The sequence below is a fragment of the Cladophialophora carrionii genome, assembly GCF_000365165.1.
Source record: "Cladophialophora carrionii CBS 160.54 unplaced genomic scaffold supercont1.2, whole genome shotgun sequence".
NCBI lineage: Eukaryota > Fungi > Ascomycota > Eurotiomycetes > Chaetothyriales > Herpotrichiellaceae > Cladophialophora > Cladophialophora carrionii.
Window position 1 is genome coordinate 550,851 of NW_008481827.1, and position 13,556 is coordinate 564,406.

The 13,556-nt window shown below is 54.2% G+C and overlaps 5 protein-coding genes across 5 annotated transcripts; 4 read left to right on the forward strand and 1 right to left on the reverse strand.

Annotated features, from left to right (window-relative positions):
* Positions 1-648: 648 nt before the first annotated feature.
* On the forward strand, positions 649-1,717 carry G647_02265 (uncharacterized protein; the record flags this gene model as incomplete). The annotated part of the gene is made up of 2 exons (XM_008726615.1): positions 649-985; positions 1,044-1,717. The coding sequence occupies 2 exons, from the start codon at positions 649-651 to the stop codon at positions 1,715-1,717; spliced, it is 1,011 nt and encodes a 336-aa protein (XP_008724837.1).
* A 602-nt stretch (positions 1,718-2,319) lies between these two features.
* G647_02266 (uncharacterized protein) lies at positions 2,320-6,400 on the forward strand (the record flags this gene model as incomplete). Its single annotated transcript, XM_008726616.1, has 2 exons — positions 2,320-3,614; positions 3,673-6,400. The coding sequence occupies 2 exons, from the start codon at positions 2,320-2,322 to the stop codon at positions 6,398-6,400; spliced, it is 4,023 nt and encodes a 1,340-aa protein (XP_008724838.1).
* A 1,554-nt stretch (positions 6,401-7,954) lies between these two features.
* Positions 7,955-8,683, forward strand: G647_02267 (uncharacterized protein; the record flags this gene model as incomplete). Its single annotated transcript, XM_008726617.1, has 3 exons — positions 7,955-8,024; positions 8,098-8,519; positions 8,594-8,683. The coding sequence occupies 3 exons, from the start codon at positions 7,955-7,957 to the stop codon at positions 8,681-8,683; spliced, it is 582 nt and encodes a 193-aa protein (XP_008724839.1).
* Positions 8,684-11,352: 2,669 nt separating this feature from the next.
* Positions 11,353-12,576, forward strand: G647_02268 (uncharacterized protein; the record flags this gene model as incomplete). Its single annotated transcript, XM_008726618.1, has 1 exon — positions 11,353-12,576. One exon carries the CDS (start codon positions 11,353-11,355, stop codon positions 12,574-12,576), a length of 1,224 nt encoding a protein of 407 aa, XP_008724840.1.
* Positions 12,577-12,600: 24 nt separating this feature from the next.
* Positions 12,601-13,428, reverse strand: G647_02269 (uncharacterized protein; the record flags this gene model as incomplete). Its single annotated transcript, XM_008726619.1, has 1 exon — positions 12,601-13,428. The coding sequence occupies one exon, from the start codon at positions 13,426-13,428 to the stop codon at positions 12,601-12,603; it is 828 nt and encodes a 275-aa protein (XP_008724841.1).
* Positions 13,429-13,556: the final 128 nt, after the last annotated feature.

A 13,556-nucleotide genomic window follows, 5' to 3' on the forward strand; every position in this document is an offset into this window, starting at 1 on the left:
CCACTTGGGGGTGCCACTGGACCAAGCAACTTCCACCTCGGCTTGTTCATTTACCGAAGCATGTCGGCCAATCACCTCCAAAGCTCCATCCCCCTTGCTTCCTGGTGCTTCTCCATTGTTGTGAATATCATCATGCTCGACTGTCGAATTCCAGCCGAGTACCGGTCGGCCCATGTTCGCGGCAGCCCAGGAATGCACGAAGCTGGTCTTGTTGCTATCCATCGCGTCGGCTCCTGTCTACCAGGTGGGGTTAGAAAATCCAAACAAAGAGCAAGCCGTTGTGGCTCCACTTGGACTGGTGGCTGCTGATGCTCGCAATCTCGCCAAAGTCCAATGCCATGTGCCGTCTGTCTCGAATCCTCACTAGCTCCCTCGATAGCCGGGTATCTCCAGATCGGGGCAAACCGTTGATGGCGTGTTCCCCTGACGCTTCCAGATTCGACACGCAACAAATACGCTGGCAGGTCCTCATGAAACTCTATCATACATCATTCGACCCCGCGGTGTATCAAAACCCAGAAATTTCGTGAACATGAGACGAACGTCCTGCACATCAGCCTTATGAGCACGATTTGTCAAGAACCATGCCATATACTCCTACAAGAGCTGAGATTACGGACTTCGACCTTGGCAAATTGCCGACCCTAGATGTTCCAGGAATCCTTCCGCCAACATGGCAAACGAGCACCTCAAAGGCATCAGCGTCCCGAGTCTGACAGCGATGCTGCGGCTCAAACTCCAACCCCTCCATCTACCACGGCCGATATGACTACTCCGACGACTTCAGCGGCGACCACAGCAGGGCCGGACACGGCTACAGACATGCCGCATGCCCTTTTCGTCTACCCAACGCTCTCGATGACGCTGAACAACATCGATGAGGTACAGCTCGGCTATAGAAGCGTCTGGGGCAGTGTGAACCTCACCGTGTTTTGTGAAATGGGTGAAGCCTCGAATGAATTCTCATTAGCAAGGATGAATAAATGTCAGTTTCTTTTCAAGTGGCACAATTAGTAGGACCGAGGTTCTGACTTCTGCAACAGTGCAATCGAATGGCACCTATGCGATTGCGCCCATCCAAGCAGGGATGCAAATACCTCACTTCCCTACCTACTGCAACTTCATGCTCTGCGATGCGGAGAACAGTACGGACTATACCACGGGTGCTGGCTTCACGATGATCAGCACCAAGGGAATCGCAACGACCTATGCCCTCGCCGTCACACAAGCGGCAACTACTTCGCCATCGGGAGTCAACTCGCCCATATCGACAGTAAGCCATACGGAGTCGACTCTGACAGGCGCCGCTGCTGTAACGTCTTCGACAGCCGTCCAGACTGCTGTGCCCTCTAGCAGTCATTCCGACGTCCTGAGTAGTGGTGCTAAAGCTGGCATCGCTATCGGCGTCATACTTGGCGTCGCTCTGATTGTCGCGGCCTTCTGCTTTATCCGAATAAAAAGGCGCATCGACAAATTAGAGACCATGGTCACCTTGAGAAGTACGGCATCTTCAGTCGATCGAACGCCGTCTGAAAAAGGTACCACGGCTGGCGTTGTAGCAACGCCAACAGCCGTGGCAGCCTCACCCTCACCGCCACCGGACGGCTGTGGCCCTCGAATCGAAGTGTTCAAGATTGGTGATAGTCATCGAAACTCGGAAGACTGGAGACGCTTTTTCGGCAATGGCAAAGCCCCGAAGCCAGTGGCCCCATCTTGAGATCCCGTCCGAACCCTGGATCAAGGGGACCGGGTACGATTCCTTAACGCATTCTGACCCATTAGCGATAGACTTGTACGACTCGATCATGTTATCACATGTTTACGATATCCTAATGCCACAGCCCGTTTATCAGTGAGGGCACGTACCGCAGACGCTCGAGCCTTGTTTGTTTGCAGGCTGGCACGTGACGTGTTTGACCACGCTTCGCCCTCGTCCACCATATATTCCACGATCTACACCACGACCTCGGACTCTGACATTGCCATTCACCGAGTACCTGCCGGGCCTTGCCAGTTCCGGGGATACCAGCTTGATGTCCTGCCCATTCAAGGCACATTGTCCTGTTGAGTTGTCTATTTCCGGCTCTTGTTCTTGTTCAGCTACCGGTATTCATTGTTCACAATGCCACACCCTTTCAACAGTCATCCGCAAACGTCCTGTTCGATGCTCAAACACGCTTGCGTCTACTCTGTTCAAGCCCTTTGTTCGAGCATGTTGTCTCTTTTCGTTCATATCCCCAGTCTCGATGATGGTGATTCTTCCTTGTCTCGCTTTCCTCGTTGTGACTCCAGGCACATTTTCATTTGTGTTCCGTCAACATGGCCAAGAAGAAACCTTCAAAGGCCTCGAAGAAAGGTGCTTCGACGTCTAGTATCAATCAAAAATATTGGAGCAATTACAGCATCGACAAGTTGATCCAGCAATGCAAGTCACGTCAGATCGCTGTCCCGGCCCAGAAGTTAAAGAGGCAAGAGTATGTCGACAAGATCGAAGAGAGTCTGGTAAGGTTTGGCGACAACGGCCCTAGGGACTGGAACAAGCTCACAGTCGAGGATCTCAAGCACGAATGCAGCCTCCGTAACATTGATACCACCGGTCTGAAGAAGCAAGGTCTCCTTGAGAAGCTTGACAAGGGCAATGCAAAGAATGGCGGCAAAGAGCCAACCGGTCCTCGACAGACGACCACCCAGACATCGAATGATCAGCAGACCCAAGAAATCCCGTCGGCAAACGCAGATAGAGACTACGACCACTGGGACTACAGGACTCGTCTTTTGCCGGCATGGAAGACGCTTGGTATCAAGAGCAGGAAGGCCGTTGATATCATCCAAGCGCTCAAAGACCGCGACAAGAAAGAATCGGCCCAAGGCGGAAGGAACCCAGAGCAGCCGACAGGAGCGCCAGAGCCGCCACCGGGAACGCCAGAACAGGCTGCTGGCAACGAGACACACCCAGCTGCACCAGGCACCTCTCCAGGACAGGCTGGCGGACAACATGGCGCTACTGCGGAGGGAACGCTCGCGAGTCCCACAAGTTCTACAGGGTCAGCTTTTCATAGAGAGTCTGCACCACCAGATCCCACCAGACCAGTGAAGACGCCTGTGGAAGCGCTGGAAGCAGCCAGATCCGATATTGTCTCACAATCCCACGGCATCGGAATCAGCAATCCCTCGCATCTGTGCTACCGCAATGTCCTGTTCATCATGTTGCTGCACTGCAATCGGCTTCTGTCCTGGATTGAACACAGACATATTCCGAACTTGGAAGGAGCGGGACTCGTCCTTCAGATCAAGCATCAACGGGATGCTTGGGGTGAGGACGGGAGACCGTACACCGACATCTGGTGCGAGTTCCTGCAATTAGCCAACGTCTACTGGCGCGGCGACGGCACCGATCAAAGCACGATTGACGAAGCGATGAGAAGGTTCTGGGCATATCTCACCAGTGATACCCGACAACTCGAAGTCGGAGAGGAGCCCAATAATTATACATGCCCGTTCAAGGACGAGACCAGGGAACATGACGTCCCTCAGCTCTTCGAATGGCTGGTAGACCTCAGCGTCCGGCAATTGGACAGTTATTTGACTTGGTGGGGTTACGAGACGACATGGAGGTAAGTTTCGACGTCCGGTGAAAATGTTGAGATCCTCAACTGACAGTAACAATTGCAGCGAAGCGATCCTGAACAGGAACGTGAAAGAACTCATGACCGTCTATCAATCGGTGCATAACCCGTGTTCGCAGCGGCGCCGTGTCAAACACCGCAAATCGAAGCTCGAAGAAGGCCAGATGCTGCGTGTCGAGATACCGCCAGCACGCGCGCGTGGTGGGCAGCCGAATCTGACGTTGGTGCAGTGTCTTGAGCACGGCGAGAACTTCGAAATGGACCCTTGCACTTGTGCGCCCATATCACCCCGCGAGAATATCGGCGACGACACCGTCGAGGCCAACCAGACACCAAGGCGTGCCTGGAGTAAGATGTGGTACACGCCTGAAGTGTTGTTTGTGCAGCTCAAGCGCTTCAAGGTGCGGACCGCTCCCAACGGCGGGGTTCGCTTTGACAGACACGGCAACGTGATTTATGAAAAGGACCAGAGCCGAATTGAGATCCCCGAGGAACTCGACCTGGCGCCTTTCCTCGAGGAGAAGGGTCAAGCTGGCGATTTGTCCACGAAGTACACGCTTGTGGGCATCGTCAGTCACCAGGGATCGCGTGATGGGGGCCACTACATCACCAACGTGCGCAGGGGCGACGATTGGCAGGAGTTCGACGATGACAGGGTCAAGAAGACGTCTCTCAAGGCCGTCATGGACCAAAAGCGCCGGTTTACTCCCTACGTCCTGCTGTACGAGAGGATTCCAGAGGATAGCCAGCGTGGTGGCGTCGATGTTAATGCACAAAGCAACGCCGACGGCAGCGAGCACGACGACGCCAATGGCAATTCTAGAGCTGGTCCCAGTGCCCGTGGTGACGGTCGAGCGCGAAACACGCGCAACACGAGGGCACACAACGCCGCCAACCGCGTCGCTAAGGCCAGCAACGGGGGCAACAAACTGAACCGAGTGGCCAGCAACAACAATCGCCGAGGGGGCAACCATCCCGCAGCTAGAGAAGCGCTCCAAGCCAAACCTTCTCTCTTCACATCGCCATACGTGCAAGGTATGCTCGGCGCAGTCTTCAACAAGCTCGAGAAGTACTTTCGCAAGGAAATCCGAGACGAGCTCGTCGCCCTTCAAGAGGCGGAAGAACATTATCGGGAAGCCAATACCCGGGACGTCCTCATGGATTACTTTATCCGCAGAGAGGCCGACATGCTGGCGACGCAACAAGAGCAAGCCGGCCAGATTGACAGTCTGGAGTCCTACGTCGCGAGTCTGGAGGAGCGGCACTCCGAGCTGGTAAGCTTTGTCAACCACGTCGACCCGGCCGCGCTCACCGCGTTTGCACGCAAGAGACGCCGTGAAGAGGTCTACGATGGCGATGGCGACTTGGGCAATGGTTGGATTCCGCCCAGCAAGAGGTCCAAGCGTAACAGGGGGCATACCTCCAGCATGGACGTCGTAGTGGATAGTGACTATGACACCGCCGGCATGTTTACATCTGAAGGGCTTCGAGACAAAATTCAGCACACACACGGTGCATACGGCTCCAACGGCCGTCTTCAGGCGACACACGATGAGATCCACGATGCGGACACCGAGCTCCCTGACTACGTCACATCCGAGGAGGAGGAGGGAGAGGCGGAGATTGTCGATGAGACTGACTCCCAGAGCGCGTCCATGTCCATATCATTGTCCGGACACGAGGATGCGCACGGGTCTGGAGACGAAACCCAAGATGAAACAGCCGCAGCACCCCAGGCACAAATTGACGCCACACTCCTCGAAGAAGACCACCCCGCCAGCCTCGCGGACGTGGAGATCGACTACGCGCTGCTCATGCAGGAATGCGACGTCGCCAAGCGTGCCTTTGCCGACGACTACGCTGCCGAACATAATATCATTCGCGGCCAGGGGCCGTGGAGCTGGATGGGACCCCAACATCAGCAGCACTTCGAAGCGCAACTGGCGGAGTTTCTAGTCGATTGGCAAGAGAGGGCGTACGACAGAGTAATAAAGGAGGGGGAGGAGGCAGATCGGCGGAGGAACCAGCTCGACACAGAGGGGATGGCCATGCCCACGTACACGCCAAGGTCGCCTCGCCATGTCGCCGAGACAGGCCCGGCCTACTCGTACTCATACTCATACTCCTACCCTCACCCCTACGCCTACCACGACTCGTCCTGGCGCCCGTACACGCCAGTCCACACGGACGACTCGCCAAGTCGGCGGTTCTACTCTATCGGCAAGACTTCTCGATCCCATGGTAAGCCCGATCTCGATTGCGATTCCAAATCAAGAGCTACCCCTGGCGCCAGAGGTCATGGTCAAGGTCTCAATACGACGAGTATGGGTAAGGCGAGCCCTACGGACGGGCGATCCTCCGCGAAGACGACACTCAAGCACAGTCCGCAAAGCACTCGCACCCGCAGTCGGTATCACAGTCGGATCCTAACCCCGCCTGTGTCGCCCCGATTTCGCCCTTGGCGCCTACCCAGCCCTAAGCCCGGTGCGCCGGCCTGGGAGCCCGCCACGCCGGAGGACCAAAATACGTGGTACACGCCACCGCCGCCTCGACGCCGATCTCCTCGCGGCTTATCTGAGCGCGAGAAGTCGTCCTTACTGCGAAAGGGACGGACCCCTGGTTTAGGATACGGTGAGCGAAATGAGACATGGCGGTTCGGTCCGCAGTTTGGGCGGAGTGATCTGACGCGTGTGGATTGGCCTTGGGCCAAGCGCGAACAGGCCCTGGGTGGGACAACGACGGCAATGGGGCCGGCGGAGGCGGACTGGTGGTAGGTGGTAGGTGGAAGGGAAGGGGATGGGAAAGGGCTGAGTGGAGAGATGATAGATGAACGACGAGGCGAGCAAGGCTTGAGGCGTTGAGAGGGAGAGGGAGAAGAATGGGAGTGAGTACGTACGTTCAACGGTAATGTCGAACCGCAGTTGGGATCGGAACTAGATGAATGAGGCGTGCTGATGTCCAGTTATTTTGCAATGCTTGAGTGGTTGATTGATTGATTGATGCCTTTGCTAGCGATGGAGCTGGGACTGGAGCTGGAGCTGGAGCTGCAGATGAAGATGAAGATGGACGTCGTGCTCTTTTACTCTCTGCCTTCCATGCCGCGGATGGTCGTTGTTTCATGATAGTGCTGTATTTTATATCCTGTCTTCCGCACTTGATGCCTTCCATGGTACCTACATATAGATTGCGCTTGTTTATGCCGACAGCGAATAAAATCATCTGTTCGATAACATGGAAGTCTCTTCTCTCATGCAGAGAGGCATTCTCTAGTGTTATCTAATCTCCCAGGCGCACAAGTGAGACAGCCTGCTGCAGAACCGCCGTGCTGTACTTCATCTTCATCTTGTGGGTAGTCTAGAGCTCGAGCGTAACCACTATCCGAACATACCCGTCACTTCTCTTCTCATCGTGCGCTGTGTCCTGTGTGCCCCGTTAACTGGCAAGCGATGTGTCTTTGCAAACCTCCCTTGATCTCTTCCCGTACCGGACTTGAGTCCGCAACCAAGGTCATCCGCAGTGCGTGTGTGCGGAAGCGGTAGTGGAAACAAGTAGAATGCCGGCACTTCAGCTCCCTTGGCAAGCGACAATAACGATGAATGCCAGAGAGAGGTACAGGCTCAGAGCTCCGCGTGACGGGGCCCGTCTTTCTCTGTGCACACATTGCCAATACTGTAACACCAAGAAAAGACCAAGCCTTCCGCTCGCCCGCTCGTGCCGGCACGTGCCTGGACGGTCCCAAGATGCAGGGCCTAGATCACGATGTTGCCGCGTCAGGTAAAGCCAGCACAAGGACTCTGTAACATGTCGTTGACCACTTCAGCCAGCCACGATCTCAATGAGTAGGACTACCTGACGGAGCTGAAAAGTCCCAGCCAGCCATACTACGGCTCGTCCTACGCATTCGTGCCTCGTATTCCCGCGCTTGTCTTGGTCGAACTGTGCCGCTGGTAGACTGCCTACGTGTGGAAATGGAAGGACTCATGCGCGATGAACTTACACTCCTTGCCGAAGTCATCCTTGGCAAAGCATGGGCGATAGTAAAGCACCAACTGCGCTGAATATGACGGGATCTAGATTCTCGTAAGGACTATCGCCATGGGTGATTCTATGTAGCCTATCCTCCACGCAATGCAGGCCAGGACACCGTCTTTTCCACTATACGCACGGTCTACATCATGCCAGACGCTCAGCTCCGCCATATCCTGAGTGCGGAAGTATAAGAGCCTTGCCAGTCCATGGCTCCAGGGTCTCGTTCTATAACGGGACTGTCCACGAGACGCTCTATCTCAAGCACTTTGAACAGAGATCGATCGTTCGATACAACAAAAATGCGCCTTCGAATCGAGTGGTGGGCACCATTAGCCGCCATAGTTTTCAGAGAAGTAAACGCCGGTGCAGGTGAGGGTTTCCAAACTCGATATCTTCTTTCTTTCACCCTGACAAAGACTAATACCATCTTCCAAAAATCTAGGTGCCAACGTCAAGGCGTGCGTCTATCTCTCCCAGAAACCCACCGAAGAGTACACTATCTCGTGGAAGGCAGGAAGTGCAAGTGACCATTGCATGTACAACACGGGCAACGACGCCACCATGCATGTCAAGGACGGAGGCCTCACGTGTACATCGGTCGGCTATGTCGAGCACAAAGCCAGTTCCAGCGGCGGAGATCTATGCGCGACCGATCAAAGCGTCTGGGGCCTTTCTTACCACGGCGGAAGGAACAACGTCTCCTCGGGATCGACCTTGACCTACTGGGAGGCTGCCGGAGCGTTTCTCTCCAAGGGACACGTTTGGCTGGTGAACCAGAGCAAGGGCACGAAGATATGCCCGTCCGAGTCGAATTGCGATGCCGGCGATATCTGGTGGAAAATCAGAGACACGCCAGACATATATGTAAGTTCCCATCCACAGTACCTACCACCTTTCGTTGGTCACGATTGCAAGTTCTAATCCGCGACGGCAAAAAGATCGTGTTCGTGCCTTCTGCGTCTGCTTCGGAGCTCGGAGAAAATCCAGACCTCGACGACCTGACGGTACAAGATGGAGAGCTGCGCTAGGCAATCCTGATGCCTAGAGACCGGCACGTGTGGTCGTGATGCCACACGGTGATAAATCTGAGAGTATCCATGCCTTGCTGCGGGCTTTTTTCGAGGCTAGCCTCTGATACTTGATACTCGTTTGATTGAAGGAGATGGACGAACAGGAGGGGGCTGCCAGACACTCGGTTCCGTTGCACGCTCGCTGCTGAATCCGAGAGCGACCCCGTAACTTTCGTCTTGGATGATGTCCCACGTACAGCAGCCGTATGTTTGTGATCGTAATTAACGGTTGGTTCAGGAGTACTATACCAGATGAAGCTGTTCCGTGGCGTAAGCGTCGTGTCTTTGTCGCTAGTTTCGCATTATTTTGTCGAGAGTGCTTTCCACCTCCTTACCATGACAGGGAGAGCTCAATCACCAGACACCGTAAAACAAGGGCCGAGTCCTGTTCACACGTATCAAGTCTGGTCAAAAAGTGCGAAACCGAAAAAGGGGAACCTAAGAGCCATCATCGTCTCGCGTTCAGCGTAGCAAGCAAGCAAGCCAGCCCCTTTGCACCGCACTTCAGACTTGTCAGAACCGTCAAAGGGAGCCATCAGGAGAGCCGTCGAGCGTGCTTCTGCCGACTAATGGCATCTGCTGGAGTCTGCCTAGATTCCCAATTGTCTCAAAACGACTTGCTCGGCTGGTGGTCGTTTGACGGAGGATCCAAGATGGCATGAAATGCGGAAACACTGCCATATGCGAATAGGTCTGGTCCGTCTCACCCATCATGCCTTGGTGGGATTGGTATTCTCTGGTCGTGTCCGCAGTGCACCTACTTGATAGTCCGGGTCTCCGCCGGAGGGCTGAGCCAAGCAGCCGATAAGTGCTGAAACCTGAAGCCTTTCATCACAACACGAAATTCTGGGCCTTTTGAGATAAATGCATCCGCATCAAGTAAAACATGGTGATGAACCCTGCCTGCTCGGACGAATAGCAATACTTACCTCCAACCTTTCCCAGGGTAGTCGACACAAAGAGAGGGCGTTTGCTTCTGGAGGACGTTAAGACCCCAAATTAGATCCTGGACGGCGAGGAAATTCATCATGTGGTGATGCAGAGCCTTGTTGTACATGCAGAAGGTGAAAAGTCTCCGAATCGGTGACTTTGTGTCATTGGTCTTTCGATTGGCAGACGTAACATCGCCTGAAGATGGGCAGCGGTAGAAACTCCTTGCACACATGCATGGCAGATGTGGGTTGCCACTTGCCACTGTAAGGCTGGCAAATCAGCCCGCCTCAAGCTGAATAATGCTTTACCATGCTGCGACTGGCGACGACTTTAGTTCACCCAAAAGGTGAATATAATTATGCAGGTGCTTTGTTTCTCATACCTGAAGTTCGACCTGAGCGGACGGTATTGATTGGTGCCATCGCAAATCCTGTCAGGCCCTCGATTGCAGGAGCCTTGAACACGTCTCCATCCATTCTGCTCGAGATATTGACCTCGACAACTGGCTCAATCGTCATCCGAGGATATCAGAAAGTGATTGCAAGGAGGCGCAGCTCTGGGGGTTGCTAGCCAGCGTGAGCATGCACGTCGAACACCGGCTTTCCGCACAGAATATCCAGAGATCGGAATCGTTGGTCAGATTTGAGTGATCGCCTGTGTTGCTTGGGAGCGAAGCTTGAATAGATCGGGGGTGTATATACGAAGAGGCGCCTAAGTAACTGTCGTTATTGGTCGATTTCGCCAGCATCGGCCACGAACGCGGGACAAGCAATGCGCATTGGGGTATGAACACCCTTGGAAACCTAAAATGCGCCTGAGTAACCGTCTTTAATGTCACGTTGGCTGCCACGTTCTGGCACACCAAGGATTGGGGACCAGTGTTGCCCTAAGCCCTACCGTACTGCAGGAGGCCTGATGAATATCATCATAGCCTCAGCTTCGCGTGCCGCGTGGATCGTGCGACCGTGGCCACTGATCGACCAAGAGCCATCTACTTTGGCCAACACAGAGTCAAAGAGGATAGCCTCATATGGGGTCGCCTTCGAGCTCATGTCGATAAATCGCCGGACTCGCAGTCAAAGAACGGCCATCCTATGTTGTTCCCACACTTTACTTCCAGGCAGACTCGACGATCTCGCTGAGATCGTAATGCACACTTTCATTGAACAATGACTGAAGTAGAATTCTCATAGGGTAGAGCCCGAGGCTGGAAAGGGAATCGAAGCCGACTCAATGCCGCGCAGCAGGTGAGCCTGCCCGACAAATGACGATACATTTGCTCATTGTCGTTTTGGTTAAAACAATGCTGACTCAACCAAAGCAAGACAATGCGCCCGATTCTAAGTCGGCGCCAGCAAAGCAGTCACACCCGAGAGACCGAAGTGAGACACCACGAGAGTGACGGAATATACGCAGATGCCGCCGCGAAACCTCGCCGAAAGCAGTTGCACAGCAAAGTAAGAAGCGGCTGCGATACCTGCAGTATGTGCTTTGGCCATTCTCCTCCTCGTCCGCCCGCCCTGCACTCCGCTTATGGTCCCAGAACGCAGAAGAGTCAAGTGCGACGAAGCCAAGCCGAGCTGTAAGAGGTCTGCGACGACTACCGTGAGTCTTTGAGAGGCCATGCTCACTGTTGGCACAGATGCTTGCACTCCGGACGTACGTGCCTTGGATACAATGTCCCCAAAGCGTGGATGTTTGATGGGGCGACCACAAAGACAGCAATAGTGCATCGAGACGAACATGGCTCTGCTTACGCCGAGCTGGCCGAGGATTCTGACGATGTCCATGTGCAAGCGAACGAGCTGCTGGGTCAGCAAGAGCCGCAGTTGTTGATATCGGTCAGTCCATCTTTTGGAGGTGCTCTGGACGAGCTGCGGAGTTTGGATTACTGGCTGGACCAGACGGGCCCGACATTGGCCAACTACGGGCCCAACTTCGGTTTCTGGTGCAGCTTGATTCCCATGTGGGCGTGGCGGTCGGACATAATTCGCAATCTTCTAGCAGCAACGACGCTCATCGACGAGCAGCTGGGTCTGTATCGCACGGCAACATCATCAGATCTCAGCCCCACGGCAATCTGGCACTATCATGCTGCGATCCAGGGCATGGCGATGGCGAAACAACCCGATAAACTCTGTTTGACACTTGCGTCGATGCTCGCCTGGGTGTTTGAAACGTTGCAAAAAAATTACTCTGCTGCAAAGATCCATGTTCGGGCGGCGTCACGGCTGCTCTCGGAGCTCGAAGCGCCATCGGACAAGATGGATAAGTCCACGTTGGATCTGATAACGCAGCTAAATTCGGTGCTGCAACTGAGTGCATCATACACCAAGGCCATTTGCGAAGACAACGTTGACCTCCTGAGAACTTTGACCAAGGGGCCCATCGTCGCTCGTGCAGAAGACCTCACCATCCCGCCTGTTGAATCGCTGATCCACGCGAGGGACCTCTTGTTGGACTCGATTTCGAGGTATATTGCGTCTGACAAGACAGAGCACTCTGCTCGACTGCAGCGACTCTACATCAAATCTTGGCACAAGGCAATGCGGAGGTATTGCAGCTGCAGTACAAGAGAGTCCCATGTATACAAGAAGAGTGTGCAACTTTGCTTCAACCTTGGTATGGCATTTCTGCCCGAAAGTGAAGCCGGCACTTTCAGCTACCAGGCAACTCCGAATGCCGTCAGGCACCTGCTAGAAGCATATGAACGATTGGTGGTTGAGAAGCAAACGAGAGGGTCTGGGCCGGAGAACGACAGTATTGACAAAACGATCGTGATGGCTTTGGAGTTGATTCTTGATCAGGTTCACCATGTGCATCTTCGTGCACGTGCTGCCTTGCTCCTACAGAAGCTGACTGCACACCATGAGAAGGTGGGAATCCAACAGGGTCGGCTAGAGAGTAAGTTTGATTAGCGCCTGGACAGAATAGACAGATTGTCATTGCCACAACGGATTCCGCCTGATCTCAGCCATCCACAATGGCCACACCTTCGTGATACAGGCCCGATCCATTGTTGCGCAGGCCTCAATTTCCTCCGGGCTCAGAAAATGGATGGGTTGATGGGAGTGAACATTGCTTCTCTGCTCGGCTTGAGCTTGCACACGAGCGTTCTCGACCGTGTAAATGGCGTTATAAACAGCTTCTTCAATTGAGTCACCAAGAGCCACAAAGCCATGGCCACGTTGCAGGACAACTTTGTGGTAGGGATATTGTCCGGAGGGCTTGGCCGCGGCCGCTGCCAGGCTCTCGCCGAGATAGTAGTCATTCACCAGCAAATGCCGTTTCTGTCGCTCGTGTTCAGAAGTGTACGCACTAGCAATATCCCACACTGGCACGGATTCCCCAAGGAACCCGGTCTTGTGGATGATTGGTCTCAAGGTCGATGTCGCCGTCTGATCTTGGTTTGCCGATCCCGATGTCACGGTGTAGGCGAGAACATCTAGAGCATGGCTATGCACGACACTGTGCACACGTGGGAATTTGGCCAGGATCGCCGCATGGATGTGATGCTCCGAGTAAGGGGATACGAAAACGCCATCTTTGACAGGCTGGCCATCACTGATCTGGTATTCTGTGAAAACCTCTGGTGAGGAGATCAATGCGGCAGCCGTGCCTGTCAGGAAGCATGTCTTGGGGTCCTCCGGGTTGCGGACTGAGATGTGGCCGAATCCATCAAGGATATCGTGGTGATGTAGAATGTGTGAAGCATGCATCAGCTTCTCGCGCAAGTCGGCTGCGGTTGGGGATACTCTCGAGCTTGCCATCGTGACGATCTTGCTGAAGAGGTCTATGCCTGATGGGCACTGGCTTTTTAGCTTCACGGCCTAGAGATACGGCAAGATGCTCTTATAGAAGGTGGTACAGCACCAATCGGAGATGACTTAAGTCCGGC